The 13,374-nt window shown below is 40.9% G+C and overlaps 1 protein-coding gene across 6 annotated transcripts in view; it reads right to left on the reverse strand.

Annotated features, from left to right (window-relative positions):
• Positions 1 to 10,647: 10,647 nt before the first annotated feature.
• The window catches only part of SMARCA1 (SNF2 related chromatin remodeling ATPase 1), a 69,235-nt gene continuing 66,508 nt past the window's right edge, over positions 10,648 to 13,374 (reverse strand). For 2 of the 6 annotated variants that reach the window (XM_007118176.4, XM_007118175.4), the window contains 2 exons: positions 12,500 to 12,610; positions 10,648 to 11,377 (listed from right to left, as the gene is read on the reverse strand). In XM_007118176.4, the coding sequence (XP_007118238.1) occupies positions 11,306 to 11,377; positions 12,500 to 12,610 (183 nt within the window). In that variant the 3' untranslated portion in view covers positions 10,648 to 11,305. Of the gene's footprint in view, positions 11,447 to 12,468; positions 12,611 to 13,374 lie in introns of all 6 variants that reach the window. The other 4 variants (XM_028482633.2, XM_028482630.2, XM_028482632.2 and 1 more) reach the window with 3 other exon arrangements.

A 13,374-nucleotide genomic window follows, 5' to 3' on the forward strand; every position in this document is an offset into this window, starting at 1 on the left:
GGGCCCAGCCGCTGCGCGGCATGTGGGATCCTCCTGCACCGGGGCACGAACCCGTGTCCCCTGCATCGGCAGGCGGACTCCCAACCACTGTGCCACCAGGGAAGCCCCACCAAACCAGTTTTTGATAGAGCACCTTAACTCAGTGGTGGCCTGGGTGAGGATCTCACTCAGGGGCCTGGGAAGTGATGGGAGTGGGAGTGTTCTGCCCCAGACTTATCAGTTCAGTCATCACACGTGGCAATGCACAGTCCAGCACCAGCGATGGCCTCAGGGACGATCAAGGAATCACAAACCTTGCCAACTTCAGTGGCAGCGAAACTGGCATGCAGGGACTTCCCTGGTGGTCCCACGGTTAAGACTTTGTGCTTCCACTTCAGGGGGCCAGGGTTTGATCCCTAGTCGGAGAACTAAGATCCGGCATACCTGCATGGTGTGGCCAAAAGAAAAAAAAAAGTGGCATGGGAAGCCTGTTCTGAAGTAAACAGCTTAGGGTAGCAAAGGTGGAGGTTTCCAGCCTCAAAAGGGTTTATCTGAATTCTGGCCCAGTGCCAAGAGAGGAGTAGCAGGACCGGCCCTAGGCCTTGGTAAACATGCAGGGCCTTAGGGCATTCCAAGACTACACAGGACATTTGCTCTTATGGCCTCTATTCTGACCCTGCCATTTTGACCCCCAGGACATTTTTGTTCTGAATTTTGCTCTTGCCTCCACCCAGAGTATGGACCATTCAGGTTAGAGGAATTTAATTTTACTAGGCGTTTAATACCTCTGTCTCAACTTATAAGACATTTCTTGAATGTAACTAGGGATTTGACACCTTGAAAGCAGCTGAGCCCAGGAGAGGAAAGACACCATGTGCTAATCTTCCCAGTTATAGAGTCCTCCTGCTTTGCCAGTTTATAGCAATGATAACCTCCAGCATGGTGCCTGAGAAAGAAAGAAAAAAAAAGGCAGCCTCTGAAATCTGAAAGCTGGTAGCCTGGTGCTCACAGCTAGGCCATGTTATTCTTCTATTGCACATTAATAAGTTTGCATAAAACTAACTTCAAACAAGGTTATTCTCAGAATGTGAGACAAAACAAGGACACTTCATAATTTTAAGCAAAAGTCGAGGTCACTGTGTCCCAAACCAACTACCAAACACCGCCCCCTCTTGGCTAAAATGAGGAACTGCTATTTCTTTACCAGTTACAGCTTTATTCTCTCTCCAGCTGGCCCTCCCTATAAAAAAGATTTTATTGAGATACCCAGTCATAGAATTGTCCCTGATTTCTGACAGAATCAATCAAGAATGAACCCTCATTTCCTTAGACCCTCCCTCTACTTAACTAAAGCCCAAATCCTATAATAGGCTCTTTCTACTATCCTCTCACTGAGACACCCCATGGTTCCCCAAGGTGTGTACTCACCCTCCCTGCAACAAGTAATAAACCCAACTTGATCAACTCAGGTGTGTTCCCAGTGGGCTTTAGCTGAAGGGCATTGGCATGCCCCTATAATTCATTCTTTTAATTGATTTATTTTGTCTTTATTGTTTGTTTGTGTGTATGTGTGCGTTTTGCATGGATAGTGGAAAGACATAAACTTTTAATATCATATTTATGATTTTGGAGGGGTAAGAGAGTTTTACATGTTGAGTGTAAAATATCTACAAAAAGTTTAAGAAGAACAGGTAACTAGCCATAATTATATTAGGAGAAACTGCCTGTTTAGGTTGTACTATGATAAGTAATGTTAATTATTAAACCACCTGAGTCTTTTAATGGAAATTTGGTGATATTTTAACAAAATGGGTGTCAATTGCGGGGCTCAGGGATGCATAACATTTTTTTCCCATTTAAAGTAATGGTAATGGTAATTGCAACTTTGATTCAGGAGGATTTGCACCAAGGGAAATTGCCAGGAACAAATCACAAGGGGAAAGATTATACTCATAAGCATTGTATGTGCAATAGCATAGATCCACCCTGAAGAATGGGAAATTTCTGGAACACCTGAGGGGAGGTGCTCACAATTTCCTCATGGAATCACTAAGAAATTAATATCAATTTCCAAGTCATAATAAATATAACTGGTAGACCTAATCAACACGAAATAAAATGGTCAATGTCTAAAACAGCACAGGGTAAAATTTATTAGAAACAAAAAACTCATAAAAACACTGGAAACTGAAAACTGACCTGAGAAAATTTAGACTTGGTGGAAATAACCACCATAGAAAAACATGGTAAGTTGTGAAATTGCACACGATAAAATTTTTTACTGCCTATAATTTTACAGAAAAATCACACGTTCTTAAAAAATTTAGACATGTAAAATTTGACTGAAGGAAACAGACTTTGATAAAAATAATGTCCACAAGTTACAATTTACAATGCAAAGTAAATTTTACTATGAAAAATAGTTTATTGAAAAGCAAATCCTTCCTGTAAACTTAAAATGAAACTAATGAATCCCAATGAAAATACTCTCAGTAGAATAAAAATACAAATGGAAAAAATCTGTACAGTTTAGAAAATCGATCAAGGACTTTAGTTGGCTTAAGGGAATTTGTTTCAATAAAAATTTGCTCAATAAGAAAAATCATCAATGTTGGGGTATTAGTTAGGATATAGCTCCATATACCAATGACAACAAAAATCAAAACCAGTGGCTTAAACAGATGGAAAACTATTTCTCTCTCAAGATAAAGTCTGGAGGTGGGAGCACCCAAGGGCTGCTCAGGCAGTACCATGGTCGTCGGGGACCCAGGCTCCTTCTATCCAGGTGCTACACCATCCTTGACGTGCATCCACATAACTCAGGACGGTTGCTCAAACTCCAGCCATAATAGCCACATTCCAACTAGCAGGAAAGAGGAAAGGACGAAGAAAACCTCTCCTTTTAAGGACACTGTCCAGAAGTTGCAATGTCACTTCTGTTTACATCTCATTGGTCGAAATTTAGTATGCAGCCATACCTAGCCACAAAGGGAACTGGGTAATATAGTCTTTTAGCCAAGTGGCAATGTGAACATCTGAAAATAGATATTCTTATTACTAAGCAAGAAGTAAAAGATGTATGTTGGGAGGCAATTAGCAGTCTCTGTCTCTTTTAGCATAATTGTGATATACATGCTTGTACTCAGAAACAGGGCATCCAAATGTTCTTGTAGCTAAATAGATGGGGGATCCAAATTGTTGGCTCAAAAACACTACTAGTTCAAATGGTAGAGTCAAAACGGCAGGTACAAAATATCTTTGTGCCCTTCACGGACACATCAGGAAGGAAGGTTCTAAGTGACTGACTCTGGATTGTCCATTGAGCTGTGTACAAGGGGACTCAATGTTATAATTTGGGGTACTACTAGAGGACTGTTATTTGCACACTAACTATAAAACAGGACACCTCAACAGCAGAAGCTCGTGGTAGATTCCCCTCCACCCCCATCTTGTATCCAGACCTTTTGCAATGTAACTTTGCAGCATCTCCCCTCGAGAAATGGAGTCAATCTCCCTATCCCTTGAATCTGGTCTGGCCTTGTGATTTACTTTGACCAGTAGAATCTAGAATGAAATCCAAGCCTGGGCCTCAAGAAGGCCTTGCAAGCTCTTGCTCTTTCTTTTGGATCCCTGCCAAGCTGCTGTGTGAACAAGCCCCAGCTAACCTGCTGGATGATAAAGAGACATGTGGTCAAGTTACCCCCATTGCCCAAGCCAACAATGAGCGACTCCCCACAACCAGGGTCACCTAACTGACTGTAGTAGACATGTGAGTGAGCCCGGTCAAGATCAAAAGAACCACCCACCTGAGCCCAACCCAGAGAATTGTGAGTTAAATAAATGGTTGTTTTAAGCCACTAAGTTTTAGAGCGGCTGGTAGCAAAAGCTAACTGATGCAGAGCCTAACTAAAATAAAGCCAAACCAAGCTCAGTTATCATCAAAGCCTGAAGCTGACAATTCTGAATATTCTCCTTAGCATATTAAGTCCAAAGCCCTGCACCCTGGAAGATACAACCACTAGTTAACAGTTCCATGAGGCTTGGGCAGTGCATCTTGCCATGCTCCAGCACCTAGCATTGTGGAAGATCTCCACTTGAAGAAAATTATGGCATGTAAATTATTCACACATGGTTTATATTGCTCTTCTTAACTATAAAATAAAAGTGAATCTTTTAAAGACATAGTCCATCCATATTCAAATTTTAGCAGTAGATGTGCATTTATAATACAGCATATGAAAGAATCACTTTTTCTCCTACTATCATGACCAGCAACAGTTGCCACCTCCCAGAAGACTCAAAATACTGTGACACTGTCATACAATTAACCACAGTTCTCAAGGACTCATGTTCACTGACAAACTGTCTCACCAATAATCACAAAATACGGTAAATAAGAAATCCCACATAGTTGATAACGATTCTCATGAGAAGTTATCAAGTTTGCATTCTCATTATAATGGTACTTCTTGTGATACCTTTTACGCTCATCAGTGTTCCAGCCATATACCAACATGGAATCAACCACAGGCCATAGGAACTGACCTGGCTACAGAAGCTGAGCATCTAGGCAGTGTAGCATAGTGTCCATATTGGCCTCCACGGGAAGGGGTTCAGAGCTCCTCTCTGGTCCTCTTCCTGTCTCTTACAGGAGTCGTGGAGGAATGCCGAAGTGATGGGTAAGATTCCCGAACACTTGTTGAATCACAGTTTCTTGTGGGTGGAGCCTTGAGAACATAAACATCCCCATATGGATGGAATGCCTCTTTCTCGATTCATTCCCTCTGGAGCTGGTAGCTGTGAGTTTTTTTTCTCATAGGAGCGGCAAATTCTGAGATTTGATTTTGGCCTAAGGGAAATGCTACGCTATTCATCCTGCTTTGGTTCTGAGTTCCAGGCTGCCTCTACCCTAAGCTGCCTTGTGATCAAGCCCAGCTCAGTAGAGTCCTGAACTAGGGTTTGGAGCCAATGTGCAAGTTAATAAAATGTTACTTTGCATTCTTTTGACACTCTTTCATGCATATGCATCCCTTGTGGAACACCAAGAGTGGTAGGGCCAAGGCACAATTTAAGTATTCCTGAGTTCCCTGGCCTAATACCACCATAATTCCATCCCTTAGTGGTACCTGGACCTTATCTCCACTCCTAACACTGACATGGTCTCAGTAGACAGAGAAGAACTATGTCCCAGAAACGGACATTTAGAGAGCAAAGTCCCACGAAAGAGATTGAGGTTCAGTTTCCAGACTTGAAGCACTATTCTGCAGGCACAGACTATAATAATCTCCCATGAGTAACAGGCAGGTGTTGGTATTGGTGCAAATAATCATTTTAGGAGCTAGCCTTGTTCCTGACTTCAAAGTGCAGAAGCAGCAAGGTCTGCAACACGACCTAGGTCTCCCTAAAAGAAGCAGTGTGACATTTTTGGCCTATTGGATGGTTAGATCCAAACAGTCATATGGCCAACTAGATGGCAGGTCCAGATTCTGTTCCTCTTAATCTTCTTTTAACCTGCATCCAGGGATAAAGAGAAAATGATGATGAGATAAAATTCTGGGGTATCGTGTGCCTTCTCTGAAGTTTTCTGAGTCCCTTCTCCACCATATGTTCTCATGCTGACTCTGATTTGGGCATCATCTAAATCCTAATCTATGAATTTGTAGAAAGAAGACAAAGGGAGAGAGTAACAAAAAATAACTGTTAGTGATTTGCAACGTTTAATCAGGAGACAATACATTCCTTGCGATGGCTGTTCTGATCACGTATCTTCAGTGAGCACTGGCCAAGCTCCAATCGTGGTTGTGGATTTCAGAGACTTCCACAGTGAGATGCAATCACTGCAGGGAGGTAGAGTTCACTAGTAAAAAAGATCGAGGCCTTTACTGCCTGGGGAAGGTAGCCTCGTGGACTGAGTTGGAGAGGAAAATTTCAGGAAAGAAAAAACAAGTCCAAAAGTCAAAAAGACTTTAAATAACGCCTATACCTAGAATGCCCTGGCTGTGAGAATTGGATTGGCCCAGACACAGTGGAAGGCCTTTACCAGGTAACAAGATTACAGGACATTTTAAATGAACTAAAAACTCTTGTCCAGGAGATAATTTGCGCTCTAGGAGTGATGGAAGGCAAACTAGGAAAGAATTAGGAAATTAAGGAAAAGAAGAAACACTGAGGTCTCAGAAACCATGATGGACATATACGAAAGGAAAAAAGGGCATACAAAGATATAACCAGACCTAATTGTAATCAGCTATCACGAATGTAAGGGCGGCCATTTATCCAACACACATTGGGAAACAGTAGATGGAATACCATGCCAATCTTAGTAGAAAATGGGTAAATTACCATATTTTGGCAATGCTCTCATATGGCCAGTACAAAAACTAAGCGGCATTTGGAGACTTACAGTTGATTCTAGGACACAGGTAAATAAGGTATCAATCCCAATTGATGATGATGCTCACATACCAAATACTCTAGCAAAGATGGGACCTTATTCAAAGATCTTTTCTGTCTTGGATATAGCAAATAGGCTTTAGTGTCTACCACTGAAGGAGATATGTTAGTTCAAAACCGTATTCATGATGGGAGGGAGACAGTTGGACATAAATAGTACTCACCATCAACCTCCCATAGATATATGGAGACCCTAAAAAATAGGCCACACAATTTGATAGTCCTACATATAGACAAATCTAGTATCATGTCACAGAAGGAAGATCAGAAATTAGCCAAGCATACCTTGGGGGCAATATGGAAGGCAAGGTTGAAAGTCAAGGGAAAGATATAGCTTGAATCTGACTACAGTGGCCTAGACGAAAGTTTCCCCAGTGGGAAAGCAATGTATCAGGAAAGGGACAAATAATCAGATCACTAGACCAACAGGTGAAAAAAAAAGCCTGCTGTCACCAGGCTTCTGTAATGGACACATGGCACAGTACAATGAGAAAGGCCAACACGTGGTCCAGTTACCTAAATGAACCACTGCTACAGCAAGGGGGCACCAACCAGCATGGAGAACACTTAAAGAGACAACAGCCTGGGTACTAGCTTTGGCCTTACCAAAAACTGGGGAACCTTTAACTTCTGCCTGACAATAATTCCCAGTACCATAGCTATCAGTGATACAAGAAAGTCTGGTTTGTTAATGGAGAGAAATGAGAACCCAGTACTTTGTACCAGTGCAAAATATCCTGGGCCAGTCACATCACACACTGTCCACACGGGGGTAGATCTTCTAAGAACAGACCAATGATACACTATCCAGTCATTATTGTCCTTAAACACCCCACACCTTTTTATGAAATAACTAAGGGCTAAGAAGAGCTATGCATACGAGGTGAGTGTATTAATTTGGGTTTCCTCAGAAGCAGACCCTGAGCCAAAATTCTCATGCAAGTAGTTTATTTAGGAGTTGGCCCCAGAAAACACTCAAGACAGGAGTGAGGAAGTGAGACAGGGAAATGAAAACAGTCAATAAGGAGCATGTTATCAACACAGCCACTGCTGCGGGAGACTAGAGCTTCATCCCATGAGTAAACTCTGGGGAACCATACAGATGACATACCTTAGAGTGACCTTGTTTAAGGGTTGCGAGAGCTGTTGCACTTACACACCAACTCCAATCAGCTTTTGGTCGAGAGCCACTCTGAGGTGTTAACCCTCTTCCAGCCTGCTGTGCAAAGGGTAGAAAAGCCTTCAAGGCCTCTGATAAAGCCCTCAGATAAAAAGATACTGGCAGTTAGAAATCAGCTGGAGCACACAGAAATAATACGGCGGAGGGATAGGGAACAACTACGTGTACCTGAACCACAGGAAAATCTTACCCCTTGTCTATTGGGGAGGGTAGCTTAGGCAGACTAAATGAAGGAGACACGGGGTAGAACACTGATAGAAGTTTGAAATTTGATGGCAACTGAGGATTGCAAAAAAACACCTGGAGAGAAAGCATGCGGACACCAGCATCATCATTGAAACTGGCCCGGGAATCTGTACTAGCTGCGTTGGCCACTGCACCACAGAGGACAAACAATAGACCACACTAGGGACCTTTGCCAGTAACTGGGAAAAAATAGCATTTCATTTTGGTGACAGTAGATAGTTTCACGAGTTAGGTAGAGGCTTTTCAAACCAAACACCCAGCAACTAAGATAGCTGCAAAGATTCTAGTCCAACAACTTCTCTTAACTAGGAGGTCTCATATAATGGACCAAATTTGGGGGCTTATTTCATGGGAGAATGTGTAATCTGATAAGAATCTGGGTTTTCCAGACAGCATAAGCACTAGTAGGCCAGGGAGCCAGAAGGAACTGTGTGATAAAGACTGAGAGACAAGCAGCTATGATGAACATGAGAGATTTCTGAGGTCTCCACCTTCTTTTGCTTCTAAGGAAATTAGGGTCCAAGTATCCAATGGATCAAAACAGATGCTTTACTAGGGCCTCTGTGGGAGCCTGAGGGTTACTGGGAAACCTGTTCACCTCTTGTCTTCTACAGAGAGGCCCTGTACTTCTACTCACTTCCCTCCTCCACATTCTCCAAACAAAGAAGCAGGTTGGGTCAGATTCCAGTACAATCTGTAGACCGCTTCTACTGGTGGGCTGGATCACTGTGCATTTGTCAAATTGTATTCATAGATACAGCACTCTCTTCTGCTGCTTCTGGTCTCTGAGCAGCTGACTCGGTAAACTGACTATCCTGCTCCCTCAATCCGACACAGCAGCCAGGTCTAGGGTTACTATCCTATCAGTCTAGGCCTCTTGTGTGAAATGGGATTTATTTGTTGGGAGTTTTAAATCTTCTGTGACACTTTTTAATTTCTCTGTGGAAAACGGACAATAAGAGGGCTTTCAAATAGAGACTTGGGGCATTCTGCATCCCCAACATTGTATTGTTTGGACTGTGCTATCATCAGGTGTTCGCCGTATGGACCTCCTTGGTAGGCTATGTTCAACAATGACGCTGTACATAATCTAGGAGAGCTAGATGTCACATTTCTTTGGTCCAAGAAAGAGCCATGATATAGCCAGGGAAATGGCCCCATGAAAAGACTGACAGAACTTACCTGCAGGTTTTCTCTCTTAAAGTAGATGGTCACATACAGCTTAGCCATTAACCCCTTTGGGTTAACAGAGAAAGAACAAGAAGTAGAGATTGTCAAGTGTCCATGAAAGAAGTTCAAAGGCCCTAATTGTACCTGCTCCCACCCTTCATCTTCATTCCTCCTCAAGAAATGCTGAACTGATTGAGCAGAGCCCAGTACCCTCACTGGGCTAGTTTTCAGTGCACAGAACTTGGGGGTATTAATAAGACCCTCTAAGGTAGAATTTTCTCCATCTCAGATGACTGGAACTTTTAATCCCATTGGAGTGGAAAATTCCAAGATTTCATTTTGGGCTTAATAGTTCTGGATTGAAGTTTGGAGCCAAAGCACCAGCTAGTGAAGTATTACTTTGCTTACCTTTGCCTCTTTTGTGGACCTTATAGAAAGGGCAGTTAGGCCAAGGACAGATTTGGATATCTCTGGGTCCCTTGAGCTAATACCATTGTAAACTCATCTCTTAATAGCACCCTAATTTCAGCCAACCTCCAACAGAGTACAAGAGTCTAAGTCCTAATAGTGGAAACAGTAAAAAAGAATCCTATCAGGAGCATGGCAGTAAGAAATATGAAGTCTGGACAATGAAAAGAGACTTGGAAGAGTCCAGCAGACAGTGGGTTGTCATTCTAGAAGACCTATTCCTATGTTGCAGAACCCCAATGAGAACGAGGATGTGAAAGACGCTGACTTGCACTCAGGGCTACCCAAGGTCTGCCAGTGGTACGCTAAATAGAGTCCGACAGGAAATGCAAAAGATCTTGGGAGGGGGAGAGAGCAACCCTTTAGCGGTCCAAATCTTGTTGTGATAACAAACACCACTGTCCTGCGTTCCCAGCTTTGCTTATTTGCTATGTGTTTCACACTAGGTTCTGATCCGTTTTCCCTGTTCCCTTATAACCTGACCTTGACTCTGATTAATCACGCACTAACAGTTTCGTGTGACAGCCCCCGTGGCAGAGGCAGTAAAGTAAAAACATTCCATTTGCTCCCCTACATTTGCCAGTCCTCTTGCACATACACAGGACCACGTGACTAGTTTTGGACAATGCTATGTAAATGGATGTGACATTTGTCACTTCTGGGCTGAGGCAATAAAGAGCCTGTATGCGATGCTCCGGCCTCGTTTTCTCCTACAGCGGCAGCTGAATAGGCCACGTGTTCCAGACGGTACAGCTGTAAAACAGCGGAGCCTCAGTCAGCCTGGAGCCTTGAGGGACTTGTGGAGCAGATCTCCTCCCAGCGTGGGGTCTGTGGTGTGGGAAAGATAGAAGCTCTTGGTGTGCAAAACCCCTGACGCTCTGAGATTATCCGTTATCTGACCGTACTTGTATTCCTACGGGAGACCCTCTCCCTTTCTTCTGCATGCGTAGCACTTACTTCATACTCTTAACTTAGTTGTTAATAAATCTACGTGTTATACCCAGACTTCCCTGGACTGGCTCTATGGGACAAAAGATCAGGCACAAGTCAGCAAGCAAAGCTTTAACTTTCAACCAAATACATAGTTGTGAGCAATTCAATTCAGTAAACACAACTATTTTCTACTGCACAAAAAACAGGAAATAATTAAATTTCTTATAGACGTTTCTTTATTATACTTTCCCACTTGAATATTTAGAGAATAATTTAAATGTAATGCATACTGACAGCAAGCACAGTATCAAATATTAGTTTTTTAAATTTTTTCTGTTCTCACCCTTTATTCCTTTAGGAAAAAAATATTTAGATGACCTCAAAGAAACAATTATTATGCTAATCACAGTATGCAGTAACACGTACAAGCCCATACTCAATAGAAAAGAAAGCAACAAAGAAGTGAAAAAGTCTTTCTCCTCAAATCATTTTAATTCAATTTTCCACAGCCATATAAATTTAAAGTATGAAACAACAATAATACAGCTATAGAATCTAGGTTCTCTTTCAAAGCAGCGGCATATAAAACATAGAAAAGCTAAAACCTCAGCACAAGCTTCAAAAGAACAAGGACTGAGAGGCTTTTGATGAAGACATGAAATGCACAAAATACAGTACACAAAAATACTAGAATGCATAAAATATAAAGCTACACATTTCAGGTAGAAAGCATTGTAAAATATATAAAATATGCAAGAAATCAAAACCAAAGAGATTTTTCTTAGAGTACCATGAATACACTGGAACTGGCAATTAGCATTTGAAGATGGGAACAAGAAAATAGCAGTTTCCCATTTAAAACTTTATTTCTAGGCTTTAGGATTTCACCTTCTTGACATCCTTCTTTCCAGAGCTCTCAGTAGCTGACTCTGCTTTTCTTTTCTGTGACTAAAATGGAAACAGATTTAATGTTCTGCTCCAATATGCACATTTTTAAATGGCCCAACAATGTTAAATCTAGGATGTAAATGCATTAAAAAAAAATTTTAACATGAATATTCACTTAAATGTTATACTCACATTTAATGTTCTATATAGCCCAACAAACTATGTAACCCAATGTAAAATAACCTCCAAACATGTTTCTTTTTAAGAAAAGACATAAAATACCCATCAAAAATAGTCATCAAGTTTCTACTTACACATGGTACTATAAATGTACGCTTATCTTAAAGAACTACTTAATACTTAAAGTTTTCTGGGAAAAATGTTATTTATGAGTGTATTATTCTTTAAATCTTATGACAGATGTTAACATACCATATTTCATATATTCTATGATGCACATTTGTTTCCCACTTTAGCATCTCTGAAATCGGGATGCATCCTATAATTGATGACAAATCATAGTTACTTGGCAGCAGTTTTTCTTAGTGGCACATAAAATAATGCTGTGTCTTACAATGGAAGGCATCTTAGACTTGATGAAATATGGTAGTTTACTTAACCACACTCAAATAATATGATCTATTAAAGAGTATTTGAAATTGTAACTATACAAGGCAACCTGACTGAATTAAAATTAAGTCATCTTATTATTCAACAGTTAACTTATTACCAAGTAAACCAAGTAAAGCTTTGCTGTCTCCTCAAAGTTCTTATTTGCACTCATAGTTCCACAAAGATCAGAAAACTTATTTGATCAAATCAGAACTCCAAGTTTCAACCTCAGTCCCACCCCACCCCACCCCTCTCCTACTCCCCATGACAGCTCTAGTCTCAATTCAAAGGATTTTACTTGCACTATACTTCTGCTTAAAAGTCATGAGGAATTCTTAAAAAATACTGAGCCCTGTTACTACGGGAGTTCCTAACCATATGTTCTACAAACAAATAGGAAGCATGTGGTTGTAGTGTAATTCTTTTTCTGTCAAAAACAAATCAATCAGCATTTCATAAAACCAGTTTTTATAATAGGTATCACTATGGCATTAAACATAATATAGGCATTTTAATTATGTAAAAAAAATGGGATCTACCTAAAAGTTAGGAAAATGCTGAAAATTTTACCATTGGAGTTTTAGTTGCCCGTTTCTTCTTTTCTGCTCTCTCTCTTTCCTCAATTTCCATATTTTCTTTCTCAATCAATGAAATCAGAGTATTACAGCGTCTCTGGAATTCCTAAACCAATTAATACAAGACTTTTAATTTCTTCAACCCTGGCACAATCTTTAAAAAGTGGTAATTCTTTAACTGTATCATTTTTGTGATACAGAATTTCTAAGTTGTTACTCTTCAGAACAATATTCATACAGAGTATATTCCACCAAAAATATGAGAAGTGGATAAATATCATTCAGTGGGTAAATGGGTAAACAAACTGTGGTACATCCATACCTTGAAATACTACTCAGCAATAAAAAGGAAAGAAGTATTGGTATATGCAACAACCTGTATGAACCTCAATGGAATGACGCTGAGTGAAAAAAGCCAGTCTCAAAAGGTTACATACCATATTGTTCCATTTATATAGCATTCTTAAATGACAGAAGTTTAGAAATGGAGAACATATCAATGGTTGCCAGGGGCTAGGGAAAGGGGGGAGAGTGGGTGTGACTATAAAGCACTAGCACAAGGAAGTCTTGTGGTGGTGCTAGTTACACGTATCTATGTGTGATAAAATTGCACTGAACTACACACACGTGCGCACGCACCCCCCCCCCACACACACACACAAGTGCATCTATAACCAATGATATCTGAATAAGCTCCGTGGATGGTACTAATGTCAATTTCCTGGTTGTGACACTGTACTGTATTTATGGAATATGTCACCATCTGGGAAAACTTGGTGAAGGGTGCATGGGCCCTCCCTGTACATTTCTTTACAACTTCCTGTGAATCTTAAGTATTTTGAAACAAAAAGTTAACAAAAATCACGTAAA

The sequence above is a fragment of the Physeter macrocephalus genome, chromosome 21 (assembly GCF_002837175.3).
Source record: "Physeter macrocephalus isolate SW-GA chromosome 21, ASM283717v5, whole genome shotgun sequence".
NCBI lineage: Eukaryota > Metazoa > Chordata > Mammalia > Artiodactyla > Physeteridae > Physeter > Physeter macrocephalus.